The following is a 21,803-nucleotide window of genomic DNA, read 5'->3' on the forward strand; positions in this document are numbered from 1 at the left end:
CATCACATTCAAGATAAGTGTTAATTCTGGGGGATGGACAAGGAAGTTGAGGGGAAAAGGATTAGGGAAGAATACAAAGGATGTTTCAATTTCATAAGTAGCAGCTTATTTCCTTACTTAAAAAAAGAAAATCTGAAACAAATCTTGCAAACTGTTAAGATCTGACATGAAAAAGCTGGGTGGTAAGATACACAGGTGTGTTTGTTATACACCCACACATCACTCATCCACAAAGTTAGGTTCCAAAGACCAGGTCACTATGCAAAATCGGTGTTATGCAAAATACTTGCAATTTCCCATCCCAGCCTCCCCTCCTCCCCAGCCCCAGCCCTCACAGGTGGACTGCAATAGCCCCTCTGTACCTGTGGTGGTCACAGGCTCACCCTCACTTTACCCACCAGAATCCGAATCCATGCTGCAGGTGCTAGCGAAGTGTCCTCAGCCACCCAGAGTCCTAGCTCAGGCTCTGCAGGACACTTAGTATGTAAAGTGGGGCGGCATGGGCTGGCTGGTGTGCGGCAGCCTCAGCCAGGGGGTGGCTGCCACCGCACGCCACCCATGCTGCTCCTGGCACCCACCAGCCAGTGCCCGCATGCAAGGCAAGCTCGAGGTAGAGGGTGAGGTGCTCCACAAGAGAGCTGGGAAGAGGGAGCAGAGACAGAAGCCAGCGGGAGCCAGAGCTAGGGCTCCCAGTGGGTTCCAGACTAGGGTTAAAGATCCTGGGGAGTGGTGCTGCTCCTACCTCCGCACACCTGGACACACCTGGACGAGCTGTTCAAGTGAGGGTGTGCGCTGTCATTAATGTGCAAAATAGTTGGATAGCAGATTTTTTTACTATTGTCGTAAAGGCAAAATGTCAGATAACAAGATAGTAAGTGAGGAGTAGATATATTATTACCTCTATTCTTTTCAGTATGCTTGAAACGGTTCATGATTGTTGTTGTTATTATTATTCAAAATGCTGTTCAATTAACTGGCAAGGTTTGTAGAGTTTTAATTCAGAAATTCTTGAATGTGGTCAAGATACGTAACAGACAGCATAAAATAGAGAATCACTTTCAGAAATAAACAAGAAAAGCAGCTATCTGAATATTGTATCATTTTGTCAGATGAAGGGTTATACATACCTGTGAGTGCTAAATAAGAAGCAATGTACCGCTTTTCCAGTCCATCTCTAACACTCTGAATTGCACCAAAGAGTGGAGGTATGATCATAATCAGATTACTCACTGTATTCCCTGTAACAGAAAAAAACAAGAAGATATTTAGATTAATCAATAACACTTTAAATAAGAATACATTCACTTGATTTAGAATAAGCCCTTAACCATTTACAAGGGAGCCAGAAGAACCTGGTGAATTCAGCTGTATACAGTGCAAAGACTTTGTCCTCAACACTTTTTTTCTTAATTTTTACAAGTCTTTGTACAAACATTTCCAAATACATTTATCAGAAAACTGATTTTTTAAATAGAAGTCCAAAAGTCATGTCAACAGTATAGACTCAAGATATTTCAACCACAATTTTCTTAAACAAATGGAAAAACCTTCCTCATTGTCATAGTTATCCAGTGTTGTTATAACAGAAATACCACAAGTAGATGGCTTTAACAAAGAGAAATTTATTCTCTTACAGCCCAGTAGGCTACAAATCCAAATTTAGGGAGTCAGCTCCAGGAAAGCTCTTTCTCTGTCAGCTCTGGAGGAAGGTCCTTGTCATCAATCTTTCCCCGGCTAAGAAGCTTCTCAGCGCAGGGACCCCAGGTCCAAAGGATGCACTATTCTCCTGGCTCTTGTTTCTTGGTGGTATGAGGCCCCCCTGTCTCTACTCCCTTTTCTCTTTAATAACTCTAAAGAAAATTGGGTTAAAACACAATCTAATCTTGTAGATTAAGTCCTGACTCATTAACATAACTGCCTCTAATCCTGCCTCATTAACATCATAGAGGTAGCATTTACAATACACAGGAAAATCACATCACGTGACAAAATCTTAAAATACTGGGAATCATGGCCTAGCCAAGTTGACATGTATTTTGGGGGGACACGATTCAATCCATAATACTCATGACGTTAAAAGTTATATTTTTCTTGTCATGTTTTTCCAGAGTGAACTTTTGGTCTGACAATGGCCAACTTAGTAATGTTAACTAACTCTCCCACTGAGGGCAACAAAAAAAGTGGGAGCATCGAAGCCCTAACGAAACACCAAGAAATGACCAGGCCAAGGACACAAAGATGATTAGAGTTCAAAGAGGCTGAAAGGCAGCACAGAGGGCTCTGTTGTTAGTTGCCGTACAGTTGATTCTGACTTATGGTGACCTCCAAGTGTGCAGAGCAGAACTGCACTCCACAGGGCTTTCAAGGTTGTGACCTTTTGGAAGCAGACTGGTAGGCTTTACTTCAGAGGTACCTCTGGGTGTGTCTGAACTGACAACCTTTTAGTTAGTACAACACTTAACCATTTGCACCATCCAGGGACTCTTAGAGAGAGCCCTACTTTTAACCAACTAAGTGTGTTAGGGGCAAGGGGGCAGGAACAGATTGAAGATTTATGGCTGCCAGGGTAGAGATGGCAGTGAATTTCATCCTACACCACTTGTGGACCCTGAAAGGCCACCATTTTTGCCCTATGCAAATCTGAGTAGAGTTGCTGCATATTTGGCAGACTTGTCGGGCAGGAAATATCAGTCAGAGTTTGGTGTCAATCAAAAACAAAGACCCTTAAGTAACACCACTTACTGTGGTCTGAAGCCAGAATAGACTATACTAGAAGGTAATCTAAGTGGCTCAAAACAACTTCAAGCCTGGTCTGCTAATACCCTCAGGTGCCTATAAGGAAAAAAAAAAAGGATTTCTAAAAGTAATTTTTTTCAAATAAAATGTCTAATGAACAATCAAAGTTTACAGGGCACATGAAAAGACAGCACAATAAAAAAATCAACAGAAACAGGCTGTTTTTTGTAAAACAACAAAACAAAAGCTAAGCTTACTATGTTCATGGAGATAAAATAAAAAGACATCCTTACATAGACATACCACGGTGAAACTGCAGAAAATGAAAGACAAAAAGAAAATCTTAAAATTTGCCAGAGGAAAAAAAGAAGCAACAAGAGTTGACTTCTTAGACAGTAAAAAGATATTTTCAAGACGTTGAAGAAAAATAATTCTCTACTCAGCAAAAATTTCTTTCGATAATCAAACTGACATAAAGATACTTTCAGACAAATGAAACTAAGAACTTGCCACAGCACACCCATTAAAGGAAATTCTCAAAGCAAGAAGGAAAAGGGTTTCAGAAAGAACCTCAGAGATTCAGCAAAAAATGAGTTGGAGAAGGCAACAATTTTACACCAATGTTACTGAAAGTGTGATCCACAGATGCAGTGGAAAAAGTTAATTGTCTCTTGAATGGAAAAGCAACAAATTGGGGTTTGTATTTTGAGTACCTTTTTTAAATTTCATTTTTCTAGTTAATGTTTTTAGTTTGTGTTTCTAGTAAAACATTCCATTTTCACTCCTACCTTTACAAAAACAAACCCCAAACATGAATAGGAACGCTAAAAACCTCAGTAGCAGAAATAAGTAGGTAAAATGGGAAAAGAAATGTCTAAATAGTATTTTATAAATTTTATTCTGGAGAGAATGATGTGGCACAGTACGTTCGAAATTCCAAATGAATGATTTACAACACAGAAGGTGATATCAAGACAAATTATCAACTAACTGAGAGGGTAGAATGAGATATTTTCAGACAATCAAGGATTCAGAAATATTACTTGCAATATACCTTTTCTCTGGAACCTACTAGAGAATGTAATGAACCAAAACAAGAAAGTAAAACCAAGAGGAAAATGACACAGGATCTAGGGAACAGGAGCTGCAATACAGGAGAGAGAAAAAGAAAAGCCCAAGATTACAGCTATACAACGAGACCAGTGGATCACCCAGTGCAGACTGAAGCAGAAGCAAGGGCTGCAGGAAAGAAACTGCCAAGAAGAAGAAGAAAGAAAAGGGTAGGCTACAAGATAAGTTAAAATTTTTAGAAAAAAATGTTGGTAGGCATTTGACAGAACGGTTGGAAAATTTGTACTATGGTTTAGTCAACCAATCCTGTATTGTGAACATTTAGGTTATTTCCAATTCTTGCTATTAAAAAACAACACTGTAATGGATACACACACACACACATCATTTTGAAAGAATGCAGATATATCTGTAAAAGAGATTCCCAAAAAACAGATTGCTGAGTTAAAGACTAAATACATCGACTGACCAGAAAAGTATTAGAAAAAAACATGGATGCCTCATTCTTTCTCTTACAATGAGCTAGGGTGGGCATCTTTTCGTGTTTAAGGACCCTGGTGGCACAGTGGTTAAGGTCTCGGCTGCTAACCAAAAGGTTGACAGTTCAAATTCACCAGTTTCTCCTTGGAAACCATATGGGGCAGTTCTACACTGTCCTATAGGGTCACTATGAGTCAGAATCCACTCGCCAGCAATAAGTGTTTTTTTTAAAGGACCCTTTGTATTTCCTTTTCCTATGACCTGAATATTCATGTATTTTACCACTTTTTCTAATGTTTTTTTCTTCCACAAGAAGGAGCACTTCCTGTATAAAAATGTCATGATATGGGCTGCAAGCTCTTCTGACTTTGGTTTTGATTTTTTTGCTATGTAAAATTTTTTAATGTATTTATGTAGTTGAATTTGGAAACCCTGGTGGCATAGTGGTTAAGTGCTACGGCTGCTAAGCCAAAGGATCAGCAGTTCAAATCCGCCAGGTGCTCCTTGGAAACTCTATGGGGCAGTTCTACTCCGTCCTATAGGGTTGCTATGAGTCGGAATCGACTCGACAGCACTGGGTTTTAGTTGAATTTACTAATCTCTTCTTTCATAGCTTCTGGATATGTGAATGGTTTTAGAAAGGCCTTCCCCACTCCAAGATGCTAGAGGAACTTGCCCATATTTTCGTCTAGTGCTTTTGTGATTTTACTTTTTCAAAATTTAAATCTTAAGATTGCGGGGGTTTTCCTGGTATGTACTGAGTGTGGATTCAACTTTGTCTTTTTTCCAATGGCTACCCAGTTGTCAGTTTGTCATAATATGAAGTACCAAAAGTATGGGAAAGCACACTAGGGGAAAAGAGCAATGTGCAAAAAGGTAAAAGTGAAACTTAAAAGACTCTGAATGAAGATGCAGGAGGAGGGTGTTTGCCTCAGCATGACAGTGGGGGCAGTCAGTGTGATCAGCAGCCTCAACAGTTCTCTAATGTTTGAAAGAACACACAGGGCCCTGAGGCATCCGGATAAATAATTTGAGCTCAGTTGTACTTAAAATTCTATAACCACCACCCAGTGCTAAGGAAAAAAAATTGAAGCATTAAAACCCACTGAAGCTGAAAAAGTGATCTATGCTGCTTCATTGCCCCTACCGAAGAGACCTCCTGCAAAGTCGGCAAATGAGCTAGATAAAAGTTGTAACTGGTTTGAGCCTGAAAGCAACTCAGCACTTTGCCCCAAAGCAAGTTCATTGTGCCAATTATTTTACTAATTATGCCAATGTTCAAATAATGTTGAAGATTCACAGAACTTCAGAGACTTCAAGGCTGGAATGGGACAGGAGATCATCTAATGTAATCTCAGTGGACAACATTTTGTTCTTATCTACTACCACTTTGTAGTTGTGTGAATTTGGACAATTTATTTCCCTAAGCCTAGTTTCCTGATCTATAAAATGGGGGGAAAAATTAAATAATTAAATATGATGAAAGTAATAAATAATAAATAATGCATAAAAAGTTAATTTCTGATATGAGAACAATCCACTGAATATTCTTCAGGAACCTGCATAATCTTGCCCTAACTCAGGTTAACAAATAGGTGCCACCTGAGAATTGTCTTGGTACCTGGACAAGTTCAAGAACAGTTGTCACAGGGAGGAGGCTTGCCTTCCAATACAGAAAAGTAACAAACTAAGTTGTAAGACACTCTGGTTCATGCAAAATTTTTTTTTAAAGCATCATATAAACGCATATTAAGGAGCCCTGATGGTGCAGTGGTTAAGTGCTTGGCTGCTAACTGAAAGGTCAGTACTAAGTACTCCTTATAGTAGCTTTTAATTAAAATAGCTATCAGAATAAAAACAATACAGATATGGCTTACTTTAAAAAGTGATAAACACAAATTCAGTTCAATTTGACATTTATTATTTTCTATGGCAAGGAGCCCTGGTGGTGCAGTGGTTAGGTGCTTGGCTGCTAACCAAAAGGTTGGCGGCTGGGACCTATCAGCTTCTCCAAGACAGAAAAATGTGGCAGTCTGTTCTATAAAGATTTATAGCCTTGGAAACAATGTGGGGCAGTTCTACTCTGTCCTATAGGGTCACTATAAGTCAGAATTGACTCAATGGCAATGGTTTTATGGACAAAGCACTGAGCTGAAGGCTGGCAAGAAAGGTTAACAAGTAAATAACCATGGTACTAGTCCTTGAAGCCCTGGTGGCACAGTGATTAAAGAACTCGGCTGCTAACCAAAAGGTCAGCAATTCGAATCCACTAGCCTCTCCTTGGAAACCGGCAGTTCTTCTCTGTCCTATAGGGTCACTATGTGTTGGAATTGACTCGATGGCAACGGGTTTGTTTTTTTGTTTTTTTTTTTTTAACTAGTCCTGAGGAAGTATAATATACAATTTAGTGAGAAATATAGACAGGTAACAACTAGCAAGGAGAATGAAATGACCAAAGAACACAAACAAACAACACACTTGGGGGGAAGGAGGATAATCCAAGATGGCTTCAATAAGAAGGTAGCACTTGAACTATGCCTTGTATGATGGAAAGATTAGCAGGATTTTGATCACTACTAATACAAATGTCATCCTATTTTCTTTGGAGTCTATATACTTTCTTCAACAAATTATTCACTTTATGAAAATTAGTTTTTTACATTATTTTTAAGAACATATTTTATACTTTTACTTACTGCATGTAAGTTATAACTCAAAAAATCAAAGAAAAAACATGTAAAAATGAAAATGTTCATATTAAAGTCAAGAGGAAGCACATTTTATATTTGGGGGAAGAGGCCAAGTACATAGTGGTACAGAGATAACTGAAGAACTGGGGTGCTCCATATCAATTCTGGCATAAAAAGATGAGGAAGTTACAGGGAAAGGGAAAGACCCATAGCAAAAGGGCACTGTTGTTTACAGGTATACAACGCTGCTTTGAAGACGGTTCAAAGATGAGCATGGAACAATGAGAAGCACTTTACACAGAAAAGCATGATGAAGACAGGAGTCGGAGAAGAACAAAGGAAGTGAGATAGTCTTGAACTCTCTGGGGAAATATTTGGTGAAACAAAGAGGTGAGATTTATCTAAAGGTCATAAAAGTTTCCAAAGCATGCTCAGGAATGAGGAAGCATTACTGAAATGATAAAATTTGAAAACAATTATTTTGATAATCCCTACTTCCTCTCCATTTTTATTAAAACTATCTTTTCAGGGCCCAGTTCAAATCCTACCTACTCTTGGTGAAGTTTTTTCTAATCACCCTACGAAAATGACACTTCCTCTTCTTATAGCACTTGTTCAAACCTCTAACCTGGTACTTTGCACAGAATACCTTGCACAGTTAGTTCTCACTAAATCAGATCCATAAATATGTCTTATCTTCTCAGGTTTCTTAAGGGCAGTGGCAAATACTTACTGAGCATTGCTATGAAAAGGCACGATGGGGAAATACAAAGGAAAACCTGATTCTGCCCTCATGAAAATTAAGCTAGTACCAAATTTACAAAAGAGTAAAGTTATTTAAAATCTACTAGACATTATTTTGGAAACCCTGATGGCACAGTGGTTAAGACCTATGGCTGCTAACCAAAAGGTCACCAGTTCGAATCCACCAGATGCTCCTTGGAAACTCTATGGGGCAGTTCTACTCTGTCCTGTAGGATCGCTATGAGTCGGAATCGACTCAATGGGAATGGGCTTGGTTTTTTTAGACATCATTTTACATGTGATTCAATTATGATGTAATGGAATTATTCTTTACCCCCAAATTAATTTGATCTAAGAGATTCATTCTTTACCCCAAACTAATTTCACTGTACTTTTTCATTCACTCTTCATTTACTTTACGTTGAAATGCATCAGTTAAAAATCATGAACGTACAAAAAGAAAAAAAACCAAACCCAGTGCCATCGAGTCGATTCCAACTCATAGCGACCCTAGAGGACAGAGGAGAACTGCCCCATAGAGTTTCCAAGGAGCGCCTGGCGGATTCAAACTGCCGACTCTTTGGTTACCAGTCGTAGCACTTAACCACTACGCCGCCAGTCCTTTAAAAATAAATTTTAAATTTTAGACTACAATAACTTTAACCAATAAAAATGCAGATTATTACTTTTAAAATCTCAACCATGAAAACCTTCCATATTTTTCTATTTCCATTAACTTCATTACAATGGCATAAAAATGTCCTAAATTGCTTTAAAACACCCCCAGAAAAGTTTTTAAACAGCAATTTCTTATATGTAGTAGGAAAAAGGAATTTTTTCCCCCTGGCTGCTGCACTGATCCCAAGTTACTCTGATAAAGACTCTCAAGGCTACCCAAAGATTAGTGTAATTTGTAATCAATCACTTACTAGTAGACAATTACGTTGTTTCCAGGTTATTACTCTGAAAAAAATACTGTGTTGAACACCTCTGACCATGTTTCTCTGTGCACGCACTTTATTAAGTTCATAGCATGAATTCCTAGAAGGAGAGTCTCCTCTTGAGGAAACTGTCCAGGTTCATTTTAGAGGTTGCTCCTTTGCCCCTACTGGAGTGGTGGCAAATTACAAGACCTTCCCAATTTCTTCATCCCCAGACTCACCAAATTTTAGACTAATCCCAGACTCTGTGGCTGGGAAATCAGAATGTAAATAAAAATTACACTCTTTTGAAAACTTGTATTGGAAGGTGGTGTAAAACCAAATCTGAGGCATCCATATCTAAGCCAAGTATATAATGAAGCAGAGAAAGCTGTTTCATAGAGAAAGAAGAAAAAAGCAAATAGGGTGAAAGTAGCAGACATAAAACACCATATGGTAGCAAGGACTACAGAGAGTAATTTCAATAACTGCAAGTGACTTTCCAGCTCTAAAAACTGTCATCGATTTTATGAATATAAAAGTTGTAAAATATACATATATAAAATCATAATCATCCATAAGCTCTTCACAATACTGCTAATATTCTCATATATTTCCATTTAATATTTAAACTCAGAATCATACTATAATTTCAACACGTACAGCACTGAATAGTGATTTTTTTTCCTAGTTGGTATTCATCCAATTTAATAATCTTTGAAAATACCATTTTAATGGCAGCATAATAATCCACCATATGATAATCACTCTATTTAACCATTTTCTTATTTCAGATACATTACATAGTATAGCCACACTGTTTTCCAGAATTGCTGGGCCAATTATACTTCTATTTAGAGCGTGTAAGGGTGATTGTTTCACACTGTAACCTTAGTAACACTGAACAATATATTTAAGAGATGAAAAATGATATACCAATGTTTTAATTTGCATTTCTTTGAGTTGCTGAACTTTTTTATATTTATTAACTTTTATGTTTGTTTATCAATGGCATATTCTCTTTTGTGAAATGTTTATTCAGATTATCTAACCACCTTGAGCCTTAATTTTCTCATCTGTAGATTGATTAGATTAGGCATAATACCTATTGTTGTGGTGATGAAATACTGTAAAAATAAACTGAGTAAAAAAAAAAAATACAATAAATGTTAGTTCCCTTTTTAATATTTTATTTTATAATAAGGTGAAATAGTTTTATTTTAATAAGGTAAAACAGTTTTAAAAAATATATATTCTATACTTATTTGTTAGAAGAAACAATAATAGATTCATTGGAATTACATGTTGTTTAAATTGTATTTAAACAACAAAAAGAAACCATTTTTCTAAGACTCGTCTATGAAAATTATAGTTTGTACATCATGATAAAAAACAATAGATTTACATAAAGCTGGACCTGATCGGGTTATTTTCCTGGATTCAAAAATAATCTTAGAAATACGAACAGTTAAAAACCTATGAGAAAATAAAAGCACTTAAGAAAGTCAACCATACATACGAAATACAAGGTCCACATGAGTTTAATAGTCATCCTTCTCGACAACAACATGAAAGAAGCAACCACAGAGCAGAGAGATAGTCATGGCAACAGCATGTCCACTAAGAATAAATTAGCTAAGTAACACAAGTGTCACAATAAATTCATTTGAAATAGTGTCTAGTGAGCTATAATCTACAGAAGACTTTCAAGCGCACAAGCAATAAATAGGTAACAACACAAAGGTGGCTGCACAGGGGCCACTGAAACCCCTGTCGAGATATGGAACTTTACCATCGACCTGCAAAGTTTCCTCATGTTCCTCCCTTGACAATTCCTATCTCCACTTCCTCCATCCTCCGCTTCTCCTCCCAAGAACCACTATTCTGATTTTATATTTCTACCATAGATTAGACTTGCCTATTATAGAACTTCATAGAGATGGAATCATGTAGTATTTACTCTTTGGTGTTAGAGTTCTTTTACTCAGCATTATGTTTTTACAATTCATCCATATCGGTGCATGTATCAGTAGTTCCTTTTTATTGCTGAGTGGTATTTCATTTTATGACTATACCACAGTTTGTTTACCCATTTTTGTATTGATGACCTGGTTGTTTTCTGGCATTGGCAACTATAATAAAGCTGCTACGAACATTCTTGTACAAATCTGTTTGCGGGCATATATACTCATTTCTCTTAGGTAAACACCCAGGATTAGAATAACTGGGTCAGCCTTGAAAATCCTATGCAGCAGTTCTGCTTTGCACATATGGCATTTGCATGAGTCAGAATTGACTCGATGGCAACTTAGGATAACAACAAAGGGTAGGTGTATGTTTAGTTTTATTAGAAGCGGCCAGATTTTTTTCCAGAGTGGTTGTACCATTTTAGACTCACAGTGTTTACTTCACTTCTTTGCCAACATTTGGTCTCAGTCTTTTTCATTTTAGCCATTCTGGTGGATGTGCAGTTGTATCTCATTATTCTTAACTTTTCAATCTTCCGTCCTCCTTTTGCTTACTTATATCATACTCTTGCCAAAAGAGGCGATTTACAGACACTTCTACCCCATGCACCTTTCATTGATTTTATGCTTTTCTCGTGAGAGTTAATAATACTTTTTTTTTTTTTTAAGCTATGAGGTTTTGAGATGATTTGTTTTATAGCAGTGGATAACTGGAATACTGTCTCATGTTGAATTCTGAGCAATTTTGACTTCCTGTGGTGTAAATTCAGAGTATACCAAATTACACCATACCTTTTAATCTTAGAAGATGAGACTTTAAAAATAATTAAATAAAGTTTAGTCCTTTTATAGGCCCTTCCATCTACAGATTTCAGAGAATTTTATAAGCATTTTATTTATCCTCATAATACATTCATGAGATTCGAAAGAGGTATTTTTTTCCTTTTTTAAATTCATTTATTTTGCACTTTAGATGAAGGTTTACAGAACAAATTAGCTTCTCATTGAACAGTTAGTACACATACTGTTTTATGACATTAGTTAACAACCGTACATGTTAGCATTTTCCCTTCTCACCCTTGTGTGCCCTATTAACCAGCTTTGCTGTCCCCTCCTGCCTTCTAGTCCTTGCCCCTGGGCTGGTGTGCCTCTTTAGTCTCGTTTTGTTTTATGGGTCTGTCTAATCTTTGGATGAAGGGTAGACCTCAGGAGTGACTTCATTACTGAGTTAAAAGGGTGTCCAGGGGCCATACTTGCAGAGTTTGTCCACTCTCTGTCAGGCCAGTAAGTCTGATCTTTTTTTGTGAGTTAGAGTTTTGTTCTACATTTTTCTCCAGCTTTGTCTGGAACCCTCTATTGTGATCCCTGTCAGAGCAGTCAGCGTTTATAGCTGGGCACCATCTAGTTGTACCAGACTTAGTCTGGTGGAGGCCGTGGTAGTTGTGGTCCATTAGTCCTCTGGACTAATCTTTCCCTTGTGTCTCCCTTGCTCCCAGAGGGGTGAGTATCTTAGATGACCCCTCATAGGCTTTTAAGATCCTAGACGTCAAAAGAGGTATTTTACCCAATGAAAGTAAATAATGACTCAAGCTTGAAATAATTCATTTGTGGAGCTGGAAAAATCTTTGACTCATCATAGGTGTGGACTCTTGATCTTACATATGTTCTTACTTAACTTTTCAGGGTAATCTTTGATCATCAAGTGGAAAGACTGGGTGGAGTCAGAAAACAAAGCAAAATTCCAAAATACGCATGTCGAAATCTTGATACTGCTATAAAAGTTGTTTGCATTGCAGACATTCACTCATTTATTCATACAAAATGATAAGGAGAGATTCTATATAAGATAAAAAAATATATATATATATATATAAGATAGTGTTCCCAAAATGTAACATTATGGTTTCTAGGCTGTTTTACTGCAGGACAGCAATTTTTCTTCTTTCTTTTTTTTGGCCATTTTTTTATGTAGGACATGAAGGCAATCTGACTATGACATCTGATATTCCATTGATTACAGGAGTTGATTCATTTAGTCCTACCAGTCAGATGGATGTTCTTTGTTCTCTCCCTACTCCAGGAATATCCAGCCTTAAACCTGAAAAGAAGTATGACCTTGATGTTGTTAGTACTGTTGTTAGCTGCTGTCCAATTGACCCCCAACTCTTGGTGACCCCATACACAATGAAACGAAATGCTGCCCGATCCTGAGCCATCCCCATGATTGGGTGTGGATCAAACTGTAGTAATCCATAGGGTTTTCACCGGCTAATTTTCAGAAGTAGATTGCCAGGCCTTTCTTCTTAGTCTGTCTTAGTGTAGAAGCTCTGCTGAAACCTGTTCAGAGTCATAGCACACCCAGGTGTCTGCTGACGGATGGGTGGTGGCTGTGTATGAAGTACCTTGACTGATAATCAAACCTGAGTCTCCCACAGCGAGAGTTCTGCTACTGAATCACCACTGCTCCCCACGACCTTGATACCCACTGCAGTCAAGTCGATTCCAACTCATAGTGACACTGTAGTACAGAGTAGAACTGCCTCGTAGGGTTTCCAAGTATGTAATCTTTATGGAAGCAGACTTACTTCTTTCTTCCACAGATTGGCTGGTTAAGTCAAACTGCTGACCTTTTGTTTAGCAGATGAATGCTTAACCACTGTGCGCCACTAGGGCTCCATCTAACGACCTTGATAGAGGAGGCCTGTTTTCTGATTAAGAGCAGTCATCATTAAACAAATATTTAGCTCCATGTGTGTCCTTCCCCGATCCCATCTTTTTCCTTTCTCCTCCAGAGATAATCGCTATCCTTAATTTAGCGTTGACCATTTCCTAGCTTTACTTTGTAGTTTTACACTTATGCATTCCTAAAACATACTGTTTAATTGTATTTGTTTTATACTTTTTATAAGTAGAATTGCACTGCATATATGTATATATATACACACACACACCCACATACATGTATATACATATTCTTCTGCAACTTGCTTTTTTTTTCCTACTCAAATTATGTTCCATAGTATCTTCTGTGTTCCTGAGAATTGTCTTTGTTGATGAGTTTAAGTATAATTCCTTTATTTTTACTGTTGTTTAGAGTTCCACTATATGAATATATTGATTTATTCATTTTTCAGTCAGTGGACACTTTGTTGTTTCCAAATTTTTGCTATTACACCTTGTTCTCCTTACCTACCGACTGTCTTGTTATCTGACATTTCACATTTACAACAATAGTAAAAAAACCTACCACCTGAATATTTTGCACATTAACAACATATATCTGGCAGTAATGAACATCGAAGTAAGAGGTGAGAGTAATGTTGGCTTTGATAGTTAAGATTATGTGTTAGCTTGGCTGGGCCATGATTCTCAGTGGTTTGGCAGTTACAATGTAACTTGGCAGTTATGTAATGAGTAATTTGGCCATTGCATAATGATGTAGTCATCCTCCATTTTGTGAGCTGATATGGTCATCTATTTTTCCATAACACCAGTTTCGCATAATAACCTGGCCTTTGAAACCTAACCATGTCGGTAAGTGAGGAGAGGATGTATAAATAATGCTGCTATGGACATTCTTGTACATCTTCTATATAAGAATGTAAGAGTTTCTGTATATACTTAAGAGTGAAATTGTTTGATGGTAGAGCATGCTTATATCCAACCATGTCCAAGTTCAGAAGTTTTCAAACTTTTTGGTCTTATGACCCCTTTACACATTTGAAAACTATTGAGGGCCCCATAGATTTTACCCTATGGGTTTAATCTACTGATATTTACTGTACTAGGAGTTAAAATTGAAAAAAATTAAAATTTTTATTAATACATTTAAAATTTATGCTTATAAGAAGTGAAATTTATCCATGTTGTTATATGTATTAGTAGTTTGTTCCTTTTTATTGCTCAGTAATTTGGAATATTCCATTGTATGAATATACCATAGTTTGTTTATCCTTTCTTTTGTCAATGGACACTTGGGCTATCTCCAGTTTTTGGCTACAAAATAAAGCTGCTACAAACATCCTTATACAAATCTTTCCATAGACATATGTCTTCATTTTTCTTGGGTAAATACCTAGGAGTGAAATTGCTGAGTCATAGGATTGGTTTATATTTGATTTTAAAAGAGACTGAAAGGTCTTTTTCCAAAGTGATACACCATTTTCTACGTCCGTAACGGAAGCTCTAAGTGCTCCACATCCTCAGCAGCATTTGGTATTGTCATTGTTTTTAATTTTAGCCATTCTGGAAGATACGTAGTGGTATCTCATTGCAGTTTTAATTAGCATTTTTCTGATGACTAATGATGTTGAGCATGTGTTCGTGTGTTTACTGGCCATTCATATATCTTCCTGTGTGAAGCGTCTTTTTAAACCTTTTGCCCCCCCTCCCCCTTTTTTAATTGGGTTGTTGTCTTTTTGCTGTTGAGTTATACGGATTCTCTAAAGGTTCTGGATATAAGTCCTTTTGTCAGATGGATGTTTTGTGACTATTTTCTTCCTGTGTGTGGTTTGCCTATTCATTTTCTTAAGATGTCTTTTGGTGAGCAGAGGTTTTACATTTTGATGCACTCCAAGTTATCAGTGCATTCTCTTACGGTTGTTGTTTTCTATACCTTGTCCAAAAATCTTTGTCTGTCCTTAGTTTGTAAAGATTTTCTCCCTTATTCTCTTCTAGAAGCTTTATAGTTTTAGCTTTATAGTTAGGTCTGTGTCCTCTCAAATTAATTGTTATATATGGTGTGAGGTAGGGATTGAGGTCCATTTTTCCCCATATGCATATCAAGTTGTGCCAGCATCATTTGCTGAAAAGACTTCTCTTTCCTTGTTGGATTACTTTTGTTCTTTTGTCAAAAATCAATGGACAGTACATGTGTATCTGTTTCTGGACTTTCTATTCTATTTTATTGGTCTATTTATCTGTCCTTATTGTCACAGAGTCTTGACTACTACAGTCTTATAGTAAACGTTGAAGTCAACTACTGTAAGTTTTTCAATTTGGTTCTTTTTTTCTTAAGTTCATTTTGGATATCTAGGTCTTATGTATTTCCACATAAATTTTAGAATCAGCTTGCCAATTGTAATGATTTTAAAAGTTGTCCATAAGCTTTTTCGCTATTTCTCACTTCGAGAGGTGGAACTTGAGTGTGGACTTGGTTTGGTGATTCGCTTCTAATGAATAGAATAAGGTAGAAGTAATGGTGTGAGACTTTGAACACTAGGTTATAAAAAGCATGGCTATTTCCCTCTTGGCCACTTTCTTGGATTACTCACTCCAGGGAAGCCGGTTTTCATGTCATAAAGAGAGGTACACATGTGAGGAGATGAGGTCTCCAGCCAACAGCCATGTAGATAAACCATCTTGGAAGCAGATTCTCCAGCCCCATTTAAATCTTCAGATGACTACAGACTTGGCCAACATCTTGGCTGCATTCTTATGAGAGACTCTGAGTCCAAACTGCTTTCATACTCCTGACTCTCAGAAACTGTGTGAAATAATAATTATTTGATGTTTTAAGTGGCTCCGTTTTAAAATATTTTTCAGTTCTAGAATTTCCACTTAGTTCTTTTTTATCATTTGTTTTTTTCTGCACAGATTTCCTGTCTTTTCATTATTGTCAGCATATTTTGTTTTGATTCACTGAAGATAGTTCTAATACGCACCCACCCCACTGCCATTGAGTCGATTCCAACTCATAGCAACTGCATAGGACAGAGTAGAACTGCTCCATAGGGATTTCAAGGCTGCAGACTGTGACATCTTTCTCCCATGGAGCAGCTGGTGGGTTTGAATTGCTTACCTTTTGGTTACAACTAAGCATTTTAACCACTGTGCCACCAGGGCTCCTGATAGTGATAATCCCCCCCAAAAAACACAATAGCAGCTTTAAAATCCTTGTCTGCTTTTTCTGACATCTGGGTGGTCTCAGAGTCAGTCTGAGTTAATTTTCATTTAAGAATGTGGTCCATTCTCATTCTTTATATGTTGAGTAATTTCAGACTTTATTCTTGACATAATGAATGTTAAATTTTGGAGATTCTGAGTTTTACATGTTATAGGCAGTTTCTTAGAATTAAATTTTGTTTCTGGTGTTTTTTTCTAAAAAGTTTTGTTTCTTTTGTTTTAGCTGGCGGTTAGCTTGGCTGGACTTGAATGAACTCTGTTTCTTGGCCAGCATCTCTAGCCACAGTTTAGATCTTCTGTCTTCAGTTGAACTGCTTTTAATCTGTTATATACATGTGTGATTCAGGGTTCAATTAGAGATGTGGGTAGGCAAAATTTGGGGATCCCTTCTCTATCTGTTCCCTTTCAAGATTCCTCCATTCTCGTTAGCGATTATTATTTTTTTTTTTCTAGCATCAGGTTTCTGGCTCTCCAGACCAGAAAGCCTATGGTGCTTCCCTTGCCCTTTGTGTGCTCTGCCAACTGCAATTGGTCCAGTGCTAAAATCTATGAAAATGGGAGTTCAACTTTCTACAACTCCCGCTCTTCCAGTGTATACTCCCCATTAGAGTATGCTTCTACTTTACTCTCCAGTGCCTTCAGTTAACAGCTTATTCTGTTATTCCAGATGTCACCATTTTTTTTCTGCAAGGGCATTAGTCAGTAGGATCTTACTTTGTCTGTTTGGTCCTTTTTAACATATTACATTTTCTCCTCTTTATGCTCATGTTTTCCTTTAGAATCTTGAACATATTTCAAGCTGTTTTAAAACCTTTGCCAATTTCATTATCGCTGTTATTTCTAGGTTGTTTCTTTTGACCTGTTTTCTTACTTTTTAACTTGTTTAGCAATTTTTGTTTGGGTGCTGGACATTGTGAGGCAATATTGTTGAGTGACTAGATTTTGTTGTCCTCTTTTAGAGGATATTGGACATTGTTCTAGCCAGCGGGTAAGTTTCTGATAAGTTGATCCTTTCAAGGTTTGTTTTTTTAAAAAAAAAAGAAAATTTAGGGTGGGTCTAGAGTTATCTTTACTCTTGTTAGGTTTACTCCATTACCAAAATGTGAGCATCCTGGGGTCTCTACTGAATGTTCTTGATCTAGAATACATGATCTCTGCTCTGTCTGGTTACAACTGGAAGGCCTCCATCCCTGTGTTCTATGGTAGTTGATCAGTTTAAGCTCTGTAGTAGCAGAAAAACTGAGATAATCATAGATTTTACCTCATCTTTTCCCCTTTTCTCAGGGGTCACATTTTGGCAGTACTGAGCTGTCCGAAGTCTGAGAACAAGTTGTCTAATATTTTCCACTCTTTTCTAGTTTTTTATGGCAGAGAGAAAGTCCAGTCCCAGTTAATCTATTATGGCTAGAAGCAAAAGTCCCCCAAATCATTGTAGTGTTCTTTTTTTTAATTTTGGTGAAAATATACAAAGCAGAACATATACCCATTCATCAGTTTCTGCATGTACAATTCAGGTTACATCCTTCACATGGTGTTACCACTCTTGCTATCTCTACCCGTATTATTTCACCACATTGACTTAGACTTACTACCCCCCTGAACTTCTCATCTCTTCTTTAGAGTTACTGTTGGCAATTTGATCTCATATAGATAATTCTTTAAAAAAGCGCAATGCTCCGCTGAACATTTGTTTTAGTGTTCTTAATGCCTATTAGAGCAAGCCAGTTGTGGTGCTAAAATCTTTTGTAACTCTACTGATTTTGGGGGTGGGGACAGAGGAAAGTTGCTTCATCTTTTAAACACTGAGATGGTTGTGTTAAAATCTTCCGCTATGATAGTGAATGCGTTTACATCCCCACATAATTCTCTTAGTTTTTGCTTTATGTATTTTGAGACTTTGTAATTAGCTTCATATAAATTTAGGATTATAATACCTTGCTGGTGAATTGGAGCCTTATTTTTGTAATGCTTTTTGTTTTGAAATTCTTTTTGTATGATACTACAATAGCTATACTAGCTTTTTCTGTAGCATTTATGTACAGTCATGTATCACTTAACATCTATGATATGTTTTATGAACTAGGACATTATGTGATTTGGACGTTGTGTGAACATGCCTAAAGTGCAAGCAATAGCATTCACTGATTTTCCACCTTCGCGTTATTTAATTAACTGCCTTTTGTTTCACTTCCAAATCAATACTTCTCCTTTGCCTCTTGCTGCTGCAAACTTCTCAGTGGAAACTTCAAACCTCCACTGTCCTCAAGTGTTCTGTTTTCAACTTTCTTGGACTTCTCAGAGTAAATAGAAGCCATGAACCAACAATTGCATAACTTTCCTTTCGTTACAGTGAAAGAGGTGCAGTTCTTCCTGCCTTAGGCCAGTTTCTTCACCAATTCTCTGAATCCGAACTCCTGTCATCTTCTCAGGGGTAATTTACACTATAAAGGAGAGACTAGAAAATAGCAGGTGCCAAGATATGCATGGACACTATGTCAGTAAATCTAATACATTTTTTTCCATATTGCTTGACCTTTCAGCAGCATTTGAAAGTGCATATCTGAGGAAAAAGTCGTGAATCTCCACCTATCATCCTGACGTCTCAGGCTGTTACATGTTTGACTACCTCTATTTATTCTGGTATGGCACCATGGACATATACGTGGTCGAACGTTGCCCAAATGGACGTTATGTGGTACATAACTGTTATCTTTTTTCCTTTTCCCTTCCATCTTTCTGCATTCTCATATCTTATTTGCAACTCTCATCAACAGACCTTATCTAATTTTTATTCATCTCTTCACTGCTTAGCACAGTAGCTGTCACTTATTGGGCAAAAAATACATGTTTTACGAATGAACTAATTATTAAAATATACAGCCATGCATTGCTTAAAGCCTATGACACATTCTTTGAAATAGGATTATGTGATTTGGATGTTATGCAAATACCATACCATCTTCTTATGGTAACTTTGAGATAGTGGAAGCAGTCCTTTCTGAGGGACATGGAGGGCCTGGAGTTCTGCTCACTGCTCTCTGGACCCAGGTCGGTGGCTGCTTCCTGGGTGAGCGAGGACTCCGTAAGGGTGCACACTGAGCTGGTGAAGGCTGGGGACTGGGCCTTTAGGCTCAGCCCTGGGCTACTCAGGAAGGCGTTAGGCCCTGCAGGCCCAGTTCATTGAGGATGAGGTCTGGGGACATGAGGCAAGACCAGGGTAGGCTCCCTAAGCATGAACTGATCCAAGGCACAAAGGTGTCAGCTCCCTCCTGGCTGCATCTGGTTAGCAGGCTACAACCCTTTCCCCAGTCAGAATATCTGAATTTATGGGACCACGGGTATATGTGTGGTTGGATATTGCCGGAATGGATGTTACGCAGCACATGCAGAGGCACATCTAAGGTATGGCTGGTGGGGGGGTGATGGGAAAGGGGGACACAATGAGCAGTTTCTGTTGGTCATCCCAGTTTCCATCACCAGCTGTGAGAGATCTTTCAGCAATTTAAAACTAATGGCCATAGATGCTGTTCTCTGTAGCTACACTGCTAGGTGCATGACCTTTCTTCTAGCAGTGGAGTCTTTTCCCAGTCTATGCTAGGAACTGAAGGGAGACAAGAGAATTCATTCTGCAGGTGATGCATTCAACGAATACTTATATTTGTTGAGTGCACATTATTTGCTAGGCACTCTTCTAGGTGCTTGTGATATGGTAATGAACAAAAGAAATAAGATTGCTGTTGTCATGAGCTTACATTCTAATGAGGTAGATGCCAAATAAGTTAGTAAGCAAGTAAATGAATGATTCCTAATAATAATAAATACTATGAAGAAATAAAACAAGGTAATATGATAGAGAATCTCTAGAGAACTTCTTTAGGTAGAGTAGTACGGCAGACTTTTCTGAGTCATAAGACCTGAAGAAGGAGAAGGAACATGTGGTAATAATGTTCCAGGCAGTATTGCAAGTGGCCCCGAGACTGGAATAGGCTTGGTTCCTTCCAGGAACATAAAGAAGGTTAGTGTTGGAATATGGTGGGCAAGAAGAGAATAATTAGAACAGCTAGGCAGAGGTTAATAGTGTTAGCCTTGTAGACCTTGATGAGGAGTTTGGCTTTTATTTTATTCGCATTGAAAGCCTCTGGAGAGTTTTAGCCAGGGAGTAAGTCTTATCACACTACTTAGAACAAGTCAGATACAAACACCAATGACAATGTGGCATTTGAGAGATATATTAACATGCTACAATTATTATGATCAAAGGAAGATGCCGATTAACTGGGAAGGTTTTCATGAAATCATGGCTTCAAAGAAGGATATTGATCATAGTGGAAGACTAGGATTGATGAAGAGTAATGAAGTTTAAAGGAGATGAATCCAACAAAGCAGACCTATATGCTGAGTATGACTTATTAAGTATAAGAACTCACTGTTGAGAACTATACGTAAGTAGAGGTAAAATTTTTACAGTGGCCAAAATAAGTTACAAGAGAAAGGAGATATAAAATAGCCGTAGAGGTCAGAAAAGGCATTGTGACCTCAGTGTTCTAAAAGGTATTTTCAATAAGACTTTGGAAGACTAAAGCTAGATTGGTTTTAAGAGGGGCCGAAGGGTTGTAGGAGCCCTGTTGGCACAGTGATTGAGAGCTCAGCTACTAACCAAAAGGTCAGCAGTTCGAATCCACCAGCCGCTCCTTAGAAACCCTATGGGGCAGTTTTACTCTGTCCTGATAGGGTCGCTATGAGTCAGAATCTACTTGATCACAAGGGGGTTGTTAGGGTTATAAGAGTGGGTGATAAGAAACCAAAAGGAGGCTCAGAAAGAATGCAAAGATAGTTTGAAGTATATTTATATGCCTTGCCTTAGACGGATCAGGAACGTCATCTTCATAAAGAAAATCGTAATTGGTAGCCAGTGTATTACAGTTTTAAGTGTTTTACATGCCATAGGTAGTGTGTGCTCATGGCTATTTCTTAGAATTAAATTTGATTTCAGTAAAAGGAACGGGAATGACTTTTAGGATACTGATGGCCATATGTATTTCAGAGTAAACCATTTCAAGAAGAAGGGATTTAATCAGTACCTTTAAAGACTAAACCTGTTGCCGTCGAGTCGATTCCGACCCCTAGTGACCCTATAGGACAGAGTAAAACTGTCCCATAGGGTTTCCAAGGAGCGGCTGGTAGGTTAGAACTGTTGACCTTTTGGTTAACAGCTCTATCACCTAACCACTGCACCACCAGGACTCCTTTGAAGACTAAGAAAAAGCAGTTTAAGAAGCACAACAGCAAGC

General features: G+C 37.8%; 1 protein-coding gene across 1 annotated transcript in view; it reads right to left on the minus strand.

The window, feature by feature from the left end:
* The window catches only part of ACER3 (alkaline ceramidase 3), a 167,349-nt gene that overhangs the window by 118,241 nt on the left and 27,305 nt on the right, over positions 1-21,803 (minus strand). Inside the window, exon 2 of the mRNA XM_049889736.1 lies at positions 1,128-1,238. Within this exon, the coding sequence (XP_049745693.1) occupies positions 1,128-1,238 (111 nt within the window). The remainder of the gene's footprint in view (positions 1-1,127; positions 1,239-21,803) is intronic.

The sequence above is a fragment of the Elephas maximus genome, chromosome 7, assembly GCF_024166365.1.
Source record: "Elephas maximus indicus isolate mEleMax1 chromosome 7, mEleMax1 primary haplotype, whole genome shotgun sequence".
NCBI classification, from domain to species: Eukaryota; Metazoa; Chordata; class Mammalia; order Proboscidea; family Elephantidae; genus Elephas; species Elephas maximus.